The sequence below is a fragment of the Pezoporus wallicus genome, unplaced genomic scaffold (genome assembly GCF_028554395.1).
Source record: "Pezoporus wallicus isolate ANWC-B61680 ecotype Strahan unplaced genomic scaffold, APGP_CSIRO_Pwel_v1 contig_8047, whole genome shotgun sequence".
NCBI lineage: Eukaryota > Metazoa > Chordata > Aves > Psittaciformes > Psittacidae > Pezoporus > Pezoporus wallicus.
Window position 1 is genome coordinate 676127 of NW_026639548.1, and position 15095 is coordinate 691221.

At 40.1% G+C, this 15095-nt stretch overlaps 1 protein-coding gene across 9 annotated transcripts in view; it reads right to left on the reverse strand.

The window, feature by feature from the left end:
• Window positions 1-15095, reverse strand: part of ARVCF (ARVCF delta catenin family member) — a 282834-nt gene that overhangs the window by 76250 nt on the left and 191489 nt on the right. For all 9 annotated transcript variants that reach the window (XM_057414996.1, XM_057414995.1, XM_057414999.1 and 6 more), the window contains 2 exons: window positions 12033-12640; window positions 2671-3170 (listed from right to left, as the gene is read on the reverse strand). In XM_057414996.1, coding sequence (XP_057270979.1) covers window positions 2671-3170; window positions 12033-12640 — 1108 coding nt within the window. The remainder of the gene's footprint in view (window positions 1-2670; window positions 3171-12032; window positions 12641-15095) is intronic.

The window sequence follows — 15095 nt, forward strand, 5'->3', positions numbered from 1 at the left end:
CAGATTACCAAACAAATGAGAAGCCATGGAGCAGTATTAAAGCCAAAGCTTTGACTCTCAAATTAGATGAGACTGATGCTCTCTTTTGCCAGGAAGCACGCTCTCCAGCTGCAAATAATGTTCAGTGTACCCCATCCGGCAGGCAGGCAGTGTCCAACACCCAGAGAAGCAAAACTTCAAGACTGGAAATGTTCCTGAATTTGGACATCTGAAGTATTTAAATCTCTTCAAAGTACTTAAATCTCTTTGGAAAGTAGGATTATTTTATCATTTGTCCACACCTAGAATGATCAGTTGATGATTACAATTCAGCTTTCCAACAGCAGCTAGTACTGAGTTACAGAAATATTAAACTATATATAAGTCAATGCGTACCAAACTTGAATTTGCAGCCTGTTAAAAGAAATAAACAAGCAAACCCAGTATGCTGTTGTTTTATCTGCCTCCTACACAGATTTCACTCCAGACAGAATGTAGAACTTTTACGGCAAAGGCAAACACTGGTTTATCACTAGGGAAAAGTACCCAGGTAGAAAGTCAAGATTTCTACCATGAGAACACCAGAATTGAGATCTGAATTTTCTGAGGCTGCAAAACACAGTCCTTTTGTATCAGTCCTGGCTGGATGCTCTCTTTGTACTTCAAGTTGGCTCTTGTTTCTCTGCTGACTTCTGCAGCTCATTTTTCATATGGACAATTCCACATTATCAGCTGGGGCTTTGAACACTGACTGCAAGTACACCAGTCCCAGTCACAGAGAGATTGCTGGAATACTCTTCTATATTGACACTTGAATGTCTCACACCGGATCTGAATGGTATCATTTTAGAAGTGGAATGAAATTATTCCTGGTTAGGCAGAGATTAAATGCACATCATCTGTTGCTGGACATCTGTTTAGGTTAATACCCTTAGTATTCCTGGTGTTTCTTAGGGGAAATGAAGAGCTTTAAATAGCAAAAACCATATTAGAATAAAAATACTACATTTAATTAACAGAAACTCCTATCAAATAAAATGCATTTGAACTGTAAAACTAATCAATCAAATAGAAATTCAAGCAATCACCATTTAGTGTGAAAAGGGAAAACATCCAGTTTGGTTTTGCCCATCTCAAGTGACTGATTACCACTTAGTGTTATAATGATATTCCTTCACAGTAAATTATAGATCGGTTTCTCCTTCCTTGAATCTAAAAAAATAAATTTATTCCTTCCCAGCACTCCAGAAACAAGTTTTGAGTAAACCAGAACAGCAGATAAACAGATAATTTTTCTTTAAATAAAAACTTTAAGTCAGCCATCATACTGAATGAGTGCAACAAATGGAATATAACTACTACCTACAGAGTTTCCATGTTAAAAGACAAAGCATAGACAGAAATCAGAGCACAATCAACACACTACTTAGAGGTTGACAAAACAGACTTTTCTAGTGAGCTGGTGAAACACCCCTGCTGATTTCTACACTGTATATTTAGACACAGTTTGCTAAATCTCCTATAATGCCTGGGGAAGAACAGTTGGAACACCCAAGGCCTCAAAGAATTATGATTACCAGTAAAAGCTTGCTATAATTTTTTGAGGCAATTACAGAATTATGATGTTTACTTCTAATGGCTTAATCCATGTTTGCGGTAGGATCTGCTGAAGAATCCAACACTGATAATATCAGGCTGAACAGTTTCAGCCCTGGAATCATTTTCACACAAAACTTTCTGAAAAATTCTGTTCTGGCACTGAAATTCATTGCAACTGCCCTGGTCTCCATCCAAACATCCCTTGTAGCTTCTGAGAAGAGAAAAGGAAATCCATTTCAATCCTCATGAGTTATGGGAGACTGAAGAACAATATATTTCTCCTTAGTTTAAGAACTGCCATACTTTTTCACCCTATTCCATTTAATGGCTGAACTTGGAAACTTGGCATATACTTTATTACTCTCTTTGGCTGATGTCCAAAACTAAGTTCAAATAAAAAACAGGTTGAATAATGGACTTATAAGTAATTGAAAACTCTCTGCAAAGTGTGCATGAACTCAGTAACTTCAAAAAGTAATTCTCCCTTTTACAATTACTACAATAAACCAACCCTGTACCCAGAGCATCTAAGAGCAGACTCTGCTCCTTAAAATCCACGTTTTCCAACTCAAGTGCTGCAACTTTATGTACAGCTTCAAAGTCCACAGCACCGAAGCTGGAAGTGTTCCTGAGGAGACTGACCATTCCATCAATACAAAGTAGCGGGACATGGCAGCAGGATTGTTTTATAAGAGATTAATGGGAAGTTTTAGATTAGCATAATTTACCCTATGATTATAACACACCAGGGGCAAGTGCAGTACAAATTACCTGTCAATGAAGTTGCTATAACTCATTTAAGCTTCAGTAAGTCAGCCACATGCATTTGCATGCTACATCCAAGATGCACCATCCATCTCTCAGCAGCCAGGGAAAACCAAGTGTGCTACCTACACAGACGATCTTGATTTCCTCCTGAAGCACACATTTGCTTTAGGCTTTCTGACACCACAAACATTGTGCAGCTAAAGAAATAGCCGCAGCCAGTGATCCACATTTTCGTCCAGTGCTCTAATTTCCAGAAATTCTTGTTCCTGAAGCCGAGAGAACCCCTCTAAAGAATAATTCATTAAAGAAACTACAGACACTGACCTGTAATTAGCTCTCTGACTTCCATGTCATTTGTTTTTCGCAATAGTCTGATCAATGCAGGGATCCCATCACAGTTCTTTATAGCCACCTTGTTTTCATTATCCTTCCCATAGGAGATGTTTCTGAGAGCCCCACAGGCTTTACGATGGACCTCTGGCTTTGGATGATCAAGGAGACCCACCAAGATAGGTATCCCTTTGAGGTGCCTCACGTCCTTTTTGATTTTATCATTCTCGTAGCATAAGTGCTGCAAATAAGCTGCGGCGTTAGACTTGACTGGATCAATAGGGTGGCTGAGCATGGCAATCACTTCAGGGAGGTCAGGGTCCCTCCACCTGGGGTCTTTACGAATGCTGTCAATAGAGGGGGAGCGTTTCCCCAGGCGGTCAATACTAGCCATGCTTCCTCTCTCTGGCTGGGCCAACGGTGCTGCGTAGCCACCATGGAGGTAAGGTATTCTCTCTTCAACCATCTCTGTCTCAATGGGGTCATCGTAGCCCCTGTAAGAAGCAACAATCCCAAAAGAAAAAGGGGGGGAAAAAAGCACATTTAAACACTCTGTACCTCTGAGTCTGTAGATGATCTTTAAGGTCCCTTCCAACCCAAACCATTCTATGATTTTATGTATGGAGATTTCAGCTATGAGCAACTCTTTTAATATCACAATTATCATTAGGGGCAGCATATTTACGATTTCAAATAGTAACTTGAAAATTAACCATAGCTGAGAATGAAGCAGCGATGGGACAGCAATGAGCACAGTGTCTGGCTGGCTGGCAATGAAATGATGACAGGGACTGCAAGTCATCAAGCAGATTGCTTTCATTTTGGTCACTTAGCAAAACAATTATGATAGAGCTGGATTACATTTACTAGGAAACACCGAGCTTCATTATTGCCGCTACTTCTGCGACCAACTAAAGCTGTAATTAAAGGCATTCAAGGCCTGGGCAGAGACCACAGACACTTTTCAGCAAGTCTCAGAAGTTCCACTACATTTCAACATTGATGCTCACACAAGCATACTGAACTCATCAATATATATAACAGTGTCAAAGGTGATGTAAAACTTAAGTTCTGAATCCAAGCATGTAATAAAAGTCTATCTTGTACAGAGTAATTCAGAATACATGTAAAAGGCTGTTGGTCAAGAGGCCTATATCCAACTTTTAACATCAAAGTAATTTGCTGTACATGCAAACAAAGTCCAGTACTCTGAGCTTTCCTCCCCAGATCAGCAACTAACCTGGATCACTCAAGTAAATGATCTTAAGAACCTAATACTCTTAAGATCATTTACAGCATTAGAATGAATGGCATCCGTCTTCTTGTGCCATAATTTGCTGTGTGTAACTGAAGTAAGATCAGACACAACCAGCTAACACATATTTAGGTATTACTGTCCTAGTTCACTCAAAGGGCAAAGTTACAATCAAGACAGTTCAAAATATACTAACACAATACATTCTCACATGACAAACATCCATATTCTTAAAAATAAATAACTAAACCAGTACTTGACAAATGTTCTTTTTCTTTAGCAACCACCTCTTCAACTATAATCTGCAACCTTCAGAAAAATATCCCCACCCCCTCTGATCACTTTCTACAATAGACAGAGCATTTGTGCAGGAGATTTGTAAGGAAAGGCATTTACAGCTTCAACATTTGTTTTTTGAGGTTCACTGATATACTTCATCCTTTATTCAAAGTGACACTTTTCATCCTTCAGAACATGCAGAGCTCTTGCAGAGGAGCTTCAGTGCACGTGCGGTGAGACAACACATAAGTCCTTAGAAGTACAAAAGGGAATCTGAAGCTTGTGCACAGTGAACCACTGGTCACAAACTTTTCAGTTTTATATGTGAATAAGCCCCCAGGGCAATAAGGCAACCTGCACCTCACAGTTATGAACTTCCAAAACACTTTCAACTTTGCAGTCAATTCTCTCTCAGGCTCTGCCCCAAAGGTTCACACCAGCTTGCCAACCTTCCTGAGAGGGACGAAGAGCTGAAGTGACCCACTGGGGAGCTGAATCAAATTTCTATTTAATCCCACTGTTTTAAACCTCAGTCTGGAAGACTTTTCTTCTTCATCCTCCTTTCCCTCTAATACCACTCTTAACTGATACTAATGTAAACTGACAGCATTCATACATATAAACAGCAGCAGCTTTTTGCCTTACTCTTCTTTTCCTGGACAGGTAACTACAATACTAAGATAGCAGCTAATCTCAGTCAAGCAAGTAGTTTTAATTGCTACAAAATGATTCTTTAAGCTTTCATTTTAATCACTGACTGATGTTACTGAACAATTTCTGATGTCATTTTGAACAAAGTATAGACCATTAGAACTCAGAAAGAAAATGGAGCTTGCTGTTATCCTGAAGGGACTGCTAATTAAACGAGACTCTGGGGAGAGGAGCAACTGGAGGTGGAGACTGAACTGAATCTTGTACAATTAATGCTTTTAATGTTAAAAGCACCTCTGCTGACTTTAAGTTGCTTTAATTGCTGCTCTAAACCATAAGCTGAATGAAAGGAAAAAATGGGCCAGTATCCAAAACTCAGAATGGATCTGAAGAAATCCTTTTATCAATGCAGTTATTTGTGTATGTATAATTCAGTACACAGTAATTTACAGTGTCTGGACAGCTGTTGTATTTTCCCTTACAGAACAAAGCTGTTTCCATCACTCCAAGAAGAAAGTAACAACACTGAAAACATTTACTCTTGAGCATATACACAGGGCAGAGGTAATAACAAACCCCTTAACTACTCTTCAAACAAAATTCTGGGTTTACATATATAAATTTGGGAAAACCAGCTTTAAAACTACAGCAAAATCTCTGTTCTCAAGCTCATCCTCATGTTAAATTCTTTCAAGCTAAATTCTTACTGACTGCATAAAAGTAGCAGAAGATTAATTTCAATAACCACCCCCTACACAGCTCTTGCTTGCTTGACTTGCTAACTGGCAGTTCAACACACCTCAGCCCCTCTGAGCTGCTCACAAGAAACTGTACACCACCTCAGTTACACCTGCATAATTAAGTTTCTCTCTCCTTCTTGGCCATGCAAATACACAAAGATAATTACTGTCTTGGGATGCAGTTTGTTTGCGCTATTTCCATGAAGCCTTCCAAACAGAACCACACAGATGAGTCCATCTTCCTCATGTTGATTCCTCTCCTGTGAGCCACACAAAGCTCCTTGGTTTCATTACATTTGCCTAAAATGAAACTTGTTAGGACTTTAAACTGCAGAACTCATGACAGGAGAGAGCACTACATAACTCTAGTACCAACAACAGTAACTTTTAATTGTCTACAATAGTTATTAAATATGTGTGAATATTTGAATAATCAGTTACAAAAGAAAAAAAAAAATCACATCCCAACTTGCTACTTATTCTAACAATTTCTTTTTGTTAAAAAAGAGAGCTTTTTCTTCCATTATTCCAATACAAAGCTACTGATGTACCAAAGACAGCCAACAGGCTTTGATGATACTTGCCTTTAATGATCGCTCTCTGGTGTAATCCCCAGGACATGGAGCTGGGGTAGAAGAAGATAAGGGAAAATGCTGAGAGCTTCCTGCTGCAGGGAAGAGGTTGCAATTCTGCATGCTGTAGGTACAGACACCTGCATTTAGGATGGTTTAGGATGACTATGAAGGTGGTGGTGGGGAAGGCAGCCCTGCTCAGAACCCACCAGCTACTGTTCTGTGGTAAAGTGCTGCCCACAGCACGTACTGCTGGCCCCAACCCCACAGAAGAAGTAAAGCATCCTCAAGGAAACAAACCCTGAACCGTAAATGACTCAACAACTGTTGGCATTTTTGTACAGTTCCATTCTTACATGAACCATTCACTTACAACTCTGTTCCCACCAATCTCAACCTCATTCTGCTGGACCATCTCCTTAGTGGAAAAAACAGGATTAGACAACACAGCTGTTTTGGTACACAAAGACATGTACGAAACAAGAGTGTCTCTTAAGTATCTGTGGAGAAAGGATGAGCACAAGAAGCACTACTGCCGAAATAAGCCCACGCAGGTCAGATCCAACATACCCTGTAAGATGAAACAGTGTCAAGAGCACTGGTTTAATGCACCAGTAACAAACACCAGGGTTTATCTGGCAGCAAATGCAACACCTGGACACTTGACCCTTCAAGATCCTCAATAGTTATCTAGAAACTGTGAGATCCTGGTGTGAACTCAAGAGCTGTACATGAAAGCTCAGTGAAGGCAAGTATCTCATCACACCAACTCAGGTTCACATGACTCAATACAGTGATCAAATCTGGAGAAGGAAAGCTCTAAATACCAGCTTTACCATCGCTTAACAGCACTGAGGGGAGGCAGTTTAACGAAACAGATCATCTGCAAAGGAGCAAAATACCTGACCAGACAGTGCAATGCAGAACTACCACAAGGCCTTCGGTAGCCTTGGCAGACAGATCCCCTCTCTCCATGTGAATGAAGACAGTCTGGCCCAGATCAAGTCCCAGCTCCTCTCATTTAACAGGGGGCTTGGGAACAGGGAAGCACAGACTATGCAAAGAGCAAAGAAATCAAAGGCATGCATCTATTTGGGAGTTAAACACAGTTTCTGAAGTAAAATGAATAAAATCAGCAACACATTTACACACACAGAGGGTAAAGAAAGCATCCTGAGCTGGACTGGTGGAGGCCAAATGCATTTTTTCCCTTCATACCAGCAAAGCAGCTACACTGGAAGGGAAAGGCACTTGATTCAGAACGACTAATGAGAGCGCTTCAGGAGATACAGTCATCTGTGCTGAGGCAGCCAAGAGCTCTTTACGCTCGGGACTGAAGAGATCTGGTAGTATGCCAGAGTTGCTGACTACAAACATCTTGCCTTCCATCTGTTTGTAGCAAGGCAGCTGAGTTTTCAGGATGCCATGGGTCTCACTAATCACCTGTCTCAGGGAACTGATAAAAACACATCCTAGCATAGATAAAAATTGGAAGAGAGCAACAGATTTATTATCTTCCTCATGGCTTCAACATAGGCAAATTTAAGTGAACAGGTGAAGGATTTACACATTTAATCCTCAACGATTTATATAAGTGTTACATTCATCACAATTTGCAGCTGGTGTCTGCTTAGGATAAAAGACCAGAAAGGCTTGGGATTTCAGTAGGGAACCTTGTGCCAGAAACTGAAGAGGAAATCCAAAGACTTTGCAGAATGAGGTTCTACTTTTGCCAGCCTCTATTCCCTGACAGGACGGCACACAACAGGATTTCAAAACTGGACTGGATCCTCTGCTGAGACAAGTCTGAGTTATGGGCTGTACAGGCAACCACCAAAATTCCCTTGAAAGCTGCTAATGGATGAGCTGACTCATGTTACCTCTTGCCACATGAAATTCAACCACACGCCAGTCTTCTGCTACCAGCTCAACAAACTGAGATCTAAGGAGAAGTCTCAGAAAAAAAACACCTTTTCTAAACTGACTGCATTTTTATTTTGCTTCACCCCGTTCTGCCCAGGCAAGTCCATACACTCCTGCCCCAACACAGACAACATCCCAATGTTGCCTATATCCTAGTATTACACTTAACGGTTGGGCATTAAACAAGAGGTCTGTCTACAGACAGACCTAAGGATGGGTGCTGTGGTGAGACCACTCTTGGAACGGGTGAAGTTAGGTCAGAAGTGCTGACTGAAAGTACATTTACTAATGTAAACCTTCATATTCTAGACTGAAAAAATACACCAGAAGTAGAATGTGACTAATACATATGTGATAGCAATACTCTCACACTGTCTATACATAACAGAAGCAAGGGACCTACTGTTACTTAATCGTAAATTTGGCTTGTTTCCTGGTAATAATAATTTGGACCATCAAGTGACAACCAAACATAGTCTCAGCCTCTGAGATCAGGCTTCTGCCACTGAAAATGTAACAGCAGAAAACTGTTTTTTTGTTGATTTAGTTACCATTAAAAATGCATATCCTGTCTAGTCTGGAACAGTAACACTGGCAATAGCTGCTCCAGGCTTTTTAGGGGGGAAAAAAAAAAAAAAAAGGAGAAAAGTCCCATGAATGCCAGTACAAGTGCAAACTCTAGTGATCCACTCAGGAAATAAATTGTCACAGAGGCAAGAAATAAGAAGTTGAACAGAAGACAAATTTTAAAAGTAAGATGAATTATGACTTGCCATTTTTTTCTGATCTGTGTTAACTCCAATTTAATGATTAAAAATATTTAAATAATAGTAGGGATGGGATTTGTGCATGAAACATATTCTGTACTTCCTAATTCTCTTTCAAAAAGGACTGTATATAAACCACCTTGCAACACCATAAGACTACGTATTTTTAAATACTATAATAAAAACCCTCCTGATTTAATAAAGACAACCTACCATTTGAAGAAAAAAGGGCATAAATTCAAGTAAAGATGTTTAAGTAGCTTCACAAGTTAATTAGAGTAATACTAAATAACTATTATTGAAATGTCTCTCACTCCAATTTATTATGCAATCTGACATAAACCAAACCAGAGCAACACGCTGAAGAACAGAACATCAAGTGCCAGGTATTGCTGCAGAAAATAATACATCTTACATCAGTAACTGAGTGTAAAAGAAAAGAAACAAACCCAGCCACAAGCACTGGGTAGCCAACAGAGAATATCTGCCTTTGTGCAGATACCTGGATCTGTAGATGTTTGTGAGGAGGCACATTCTTCCCCAATTTAAAATGAAATATAAGTAGCTTAAAATGAAGCTGGTGATGACAGAAGGAAAATACAATACATATTTATTTCTGTGATCAAATGGAGCATGCAAGGGATTGAATGAATAATCTTACTAGAAATCCCCTTGACCAGGATCCCCTCCAGACACAGCTGTGTGGCCTATTTATCACATGGGGTGAGATGCACTACCACAGATTCGGATAAGAAGCCTCCATTCAGTCCCCTCAGAGAGAAAAGCATCAAAACTAGGAACCAACAGCCAGGATCCTTATTCTGCCTTTAAACTATTAACAAATGAGGGCAGTACTTACTGGGAAGAAAATGGGAGAATACAGTTTTTGTAGAAAGCCAAGAGAAGTCTGTTTGTGGCGCGAGGAAGATGTCCAAGCTGAAAGACGTGTGATGTAGAAAAGCTTCTAACAGTGTTGTTATACTCACTCTACACATACAAACTTTTTGAAATCAAAGGTGCTATCAATTTATCACACTCATTTAGTCATTTTTGCAAGGAATAACTTATTTTAAAAAACCTCGAAAGGAATAATCAAGTAGTAATTACCCTCACCTAGTACAAAGCACTATTTGTAGTCTTCAGTTCCTTGCAGATCAGTAGCATATCTGAAATGCAGGTTTTTTGAATTGTTCAAGTATTTCTTTGAAATGTCAAAAATTAACTACTTATGAAGAAGCCCCTCATACAATCTTCTTATGTTCTCACCAGCTGAATTTTGCTGCCACAGTCAGGCTAATTACTTGTCAAAGCTTCTTGATCGTATTTAATATGGGAAAAACCCTCACAATAAAAGAAACCTAAACCAAAAATTGTAAATTGGCCCTATCCAAACTGCAAGGAACAATAAATCAAAGGCATGTTTAAACCAAACAAAACCTTAAAAATGCAAATGGGCACGTTCTAAGAATACATTTAATTATTCATCATGCCTAGTTTGAAAAACATTAATAAACATTTAAAAGCACTGCTGCCTGACTGCTTTTAACAAGAACTGTAAACTTGAGTAGATGCAGGGGAACAGCAAATAGGGTCTGATAGACTGAGCAGTATTTTGGCACCTACTGGCTGCAGGTATTCCCTTTTGCCCCATAAAACACTAATATGTTTATGTAATGTGATGGGGTTCCACTAGTTGGCAAGCTTGTAAGATCAAAGATCAAGGGACTTAAAAGGATGTTCTGGGAGTTATGCCTTGATACTCCATCCCTAGCAATATTCAAGGCCAGGTTGGATGGGGCTTCAGCAACCTGGTCTAGTGGAAGGTGTCTCTGCCTGTGGCAGGGGTTAGGAACTAGATGAGCTTTAATGTCTCTTCCAACCTAAACTATTCTACGATTCATTCTATGATACCTTTTCTCTCTTTTTTTTTCTTTCAAAGTAGATGACTATTTGCAGGTGCCTGATTCCACTGAACTTCCAGAAATGTGAAGGAAGACAGATCTATGAAAGTAGGGAAGGAATCATAAAAGACATAGCATGTCCAAGTAGGAGCACTCCAAGACAAGAGCGAAAGGGTCTACCCAAATCCCAAGAATTACTGCTGATGAAGTGAAGGCTTCAGTCAGAAGTGTTAAATCCAAAGAACATCTACACACACAGGGGCAGATAGGTGACAGACTCTTTATAGCTCTGGAAACTAAATTAAAAGGAAAATAACGAGAACTAATTCCACATCAAAACATGAATCATGAGGACATGACTTCATGTAAACATACAAAAGTTTGTACACTGCTGGGAGAATATACAAGCTTTTCAGGTTCATATTCAGAAAACGACTTTCAGCAGAGTAATAAGCCTCTCTTCCCAAGAAGAGAGCAGAAGCTGACAGCTGCAAGCCAAGTATAAACAACTAAAAACAGAAAATATGGCATAAAATAGAACATCCCTTGGAAAGGGGACTGAACCAGATGTGATTTGTGACTGGTCACAAATGAAGTTACATTAAGTGCAGAACAGATACTTTTATCTCCCCTTCATGTAGGCACAAGACAAAATAATGATCTGGTCTTACAAAATGTCTAAATACTTCAGTGAGGTTCAGCTCAACTTGGACTGAAATGGTTGTACTGCACTACTTGCAGCTGAGGGTGTGCGGTTAGCACAGGATCAGGAGCTGAGGCTGTCAAATACCTCACAAGACAGCTTTTATCCAACAAGGCATCCCTTCAACACCAGGTATCAGCTTCTCTGGAACCCCAACCAGCTGTTCAGAATGTCTGTCAGATGTGCACATAACCAGACCTGCCAGAAGTCTCACAGATTACAAATCTCTCTTTTCACCTTGCTAGTGTGGGATGTCTTCGGGACAACACAATGTAGTCTCAACTGTTCCTTAGAAGAAAGGAAATTGTAACTTGGCCCTCTCCTACAAGATCATCTCTTTCTTTGTAAATTTAACCTAAACTAATGAGCCCAGAAACACAGTGCAAAGGATCCTGATCAGTACTCTCTCCCTTCTGAATTTCATGTGTGTTTTACAGTCATTTATGGGCTAACAAAACTACAGGTTCTACCTGTTTTTCTTTCAAGTAATTCCAGAACTTACCAGACCATTAAGAGTTCAAATAAGCAAAAAAGAGCTGCATTATAAAAAATAAATGGATTTTACCTTCCTTTGTGAGGTCTTCCTCTCTCTGGCACACCTGCAGATGTCCTCCGGTTCACAGTGGAATAATCAGGGTCCAGTTCATATCCTTCATCATCGACTCCAAGGCTGCGGTTATCATCTTCCAGTCCATAGGGCTCTGGCTGGAAGCGTTCTGGCTGGGAGCGGTTCAAGTCAACGTTGCTACCCACTGGCACCTGAGGCTGGGCAACTGGACCATAGTTATCCCTTCTGCTTGGCAAAGTGAAGCTACCATCATCTGGCCTGTAACTGTTTCCTGGCACGTAGGCATAGCGAGGACGGTAGTTGACACCACGAGACAAGCTGCCGTAGTTATCAGATAGATCTCCATAACCATCATGGCCAATATAAGGGCGATACTGACCCTCATGACTGTCAGGGTACGAATCATTGTAGCTGTTGTAAGATCTGTTTAACGTGGATGATGCTTGTGGTGTAATGTACCGCTCCCCATTCTTCATGTACCTTCTGTCTATTGAATCTGTGTAGCTGCCCATGGGAGAGGAGCCATCCATTGATGGCAGGCCATCAGGCCCAAGTGGCACCTGACGCACTGTTCTGGTGGTGACTGTTTTGACCATTTTGGTAACCTGTGAAGAAACAGCAAACAAACAGGTTAATTTTCTCCTTGCTGCACAACATGCTGAGACATACGGTGAACTGGAACAGTAAAACCGGGAGAGAGAATCACAAAGCATAAAAGACAGGTCACGGGGCCAGAGCTGAGTGCACTCTGGGACTCTTGCAAATCAAAACCATTGCAGCCATGCGACAGTGTGTGCAAACAGTGCAAAGTCATCTCACCAGTTCATATTTGCCCAAAAGGTTTTCAGGAGGTATCTTTCCTAGAGCAAACTTCAAAATGTCGAGAAGCCACAGCCTGTCCTCTCACTATCAGCACAAACACCACATCACCACCTCTAGTTTGACAAAAATACAATTACATGTCCCTGCCTGATTTGGATAATTTGTACTGATGTGTAACTTGCACAAATTTGGCAGTAATACTTAGGAAACCATGATCTCAAACAGAAAAATTTAGGTCTTCAAGCTTTTAGACAGCACAACTACTTTCTCTTTTAACATATGCTTACATCCAATCATCACCATACAAGCCCAACAGGTAGCTGTCATTCCAATTTTGGGTGACTAACAAATTTGCAGTAACAAACACTAATGCCACAGAGCTTTTTCAACTGCAACTACCCTAAATATACTGGACCAGACAAACTTGTTTAAAACATTAAAAAAGTCTACAGACAAATACATCTTTATCTTTTCTTCCTATAAATCACATTTAATTTCAACACAAAATTACTCTGTTTCCTAGAAATGATGAAAACTGGAAATGTTTAGTGTCCAGAAGGCCCTTATGTTCAGGGTTTTTTGCTAAAGGGTAAGAACAAAGACACCTCAAGAGCTTTCAAGAATGTTCTGGTTTCATGGGAAAAGGTCTGATAATCTGCGTAAAACAGTGCTGGACAAAAGCCACTATTTACAAACTAGCAAAGGACCTTCTGTTTCGGTTGGTATGTGGTGTCCATCATCTTCTGTGCTGTTTTCCAGAGTGACCAGCACTCTCCTTTGGAGAGAATACAAACCCAGCAGAAGCCAATCTACCCTTGGTTACCCTAACCCTAATAAAGTTACTTTAACCTACAAAAAGGTTACCCTAACCCTAGTAAATGCTGACTTTGTAAAACAAACAAACACCACTAAAGCCACCACCAACAAAAAACAACCAACAAGACAACCAAGCAACAAAACAACACACCACAAGGATGAGTGACAGAATCAATCCACCAGAGAGTATTATATGAAGAGACGGGAGGAACACAAACCAACATTGTTAAGAGACATTTTGGGTTCCTAAAGCATTAAAGGTAAATGACATTTCTTCATGTAAGCCATGTACTGAACTGCATACATCAAGAGAAACAGTAACTATAACACGCATGCCTGGATTGCTTAGTGTAGTCCAAATAGATATTTTGACCTATAGCCTCTGATTTAAACATTTAGATTGGCACCAGATTAGCCAAGCTGCTGCTAAAACAAAATAATTAGAGTGCATCTCTTGAAGCGGCTCCAGACGTCCTCCAACCAGATGTTTTCACATAGAAACGCCAAACAGTAAAAATTCACCCAAACAGCATTTCTTTTCCTAGAGGCATCTGTGAGAAAATGATACTTCAGCCTAATGGAGTAATGAAATCCTGCAAGACTGAAAGCAGCACAAATGGCTCTCCACCATCAGAGTAATTAAACAGCATCACGATGCTGAATAAAGCAAAGCCAGGTACCAACACAACCTTCATAGCTAATTTGGGCCAGAGCCAAAGAAATTGCCTCTTCAACCCAAAGGGATTTCCTTTGGTAAAACCAGGTAAGCAGGTAAACCTCAGGAAAGAGGTTAGTTTCCATGCCTCCAAACCTTCTTTTCTCCCTTGTTTTAAAAGCACACATTTTTATAACTAGAAGGAAGGAAAGTAGAAACTAAACATTTATTTCATGATATAAAATTCAACAGCTGTTTTTGCTTATTACCTGCACACAATACTTGTACTTTCCACTCAGTTATCAGCATGACCACTGTCATGGCATTTACAGAACTAGACAGCATTTAGAGAAGAGAGCTGGCACAGCTTACAGTAGCTCTTTGTGAGGTGGACATACAGAAGGCAACACAGCTCAGTATTCTCCTACTGAAGTATGAAACAGTAGTTTTATTCAAAACAGTATGTTCATAAGTGATCTTGTAAGAGTAAGAAAAACAGCATTTCACAGGCCTGAAATACGAGAGCTTTGCAAAGCAACAGCAAAACTGGATGCAAAGTGCTGGGCCATTGTGTTCTTGAATTTGGGAACCAGTAACAGGAATAACAGGAAGTAAGGTAGTGCTTCAACAATCTGATGAATCAGAAATTAATACTTTTGCTCAGGAAGGAACAAAGAGGCAGCTTTCTAGATGCCAGGAAGAGCACTCACATGAGCTCAAAGCCCCTTTCTTTCAGCACTATTCCACAGGAGTCAGATATTTTAAAC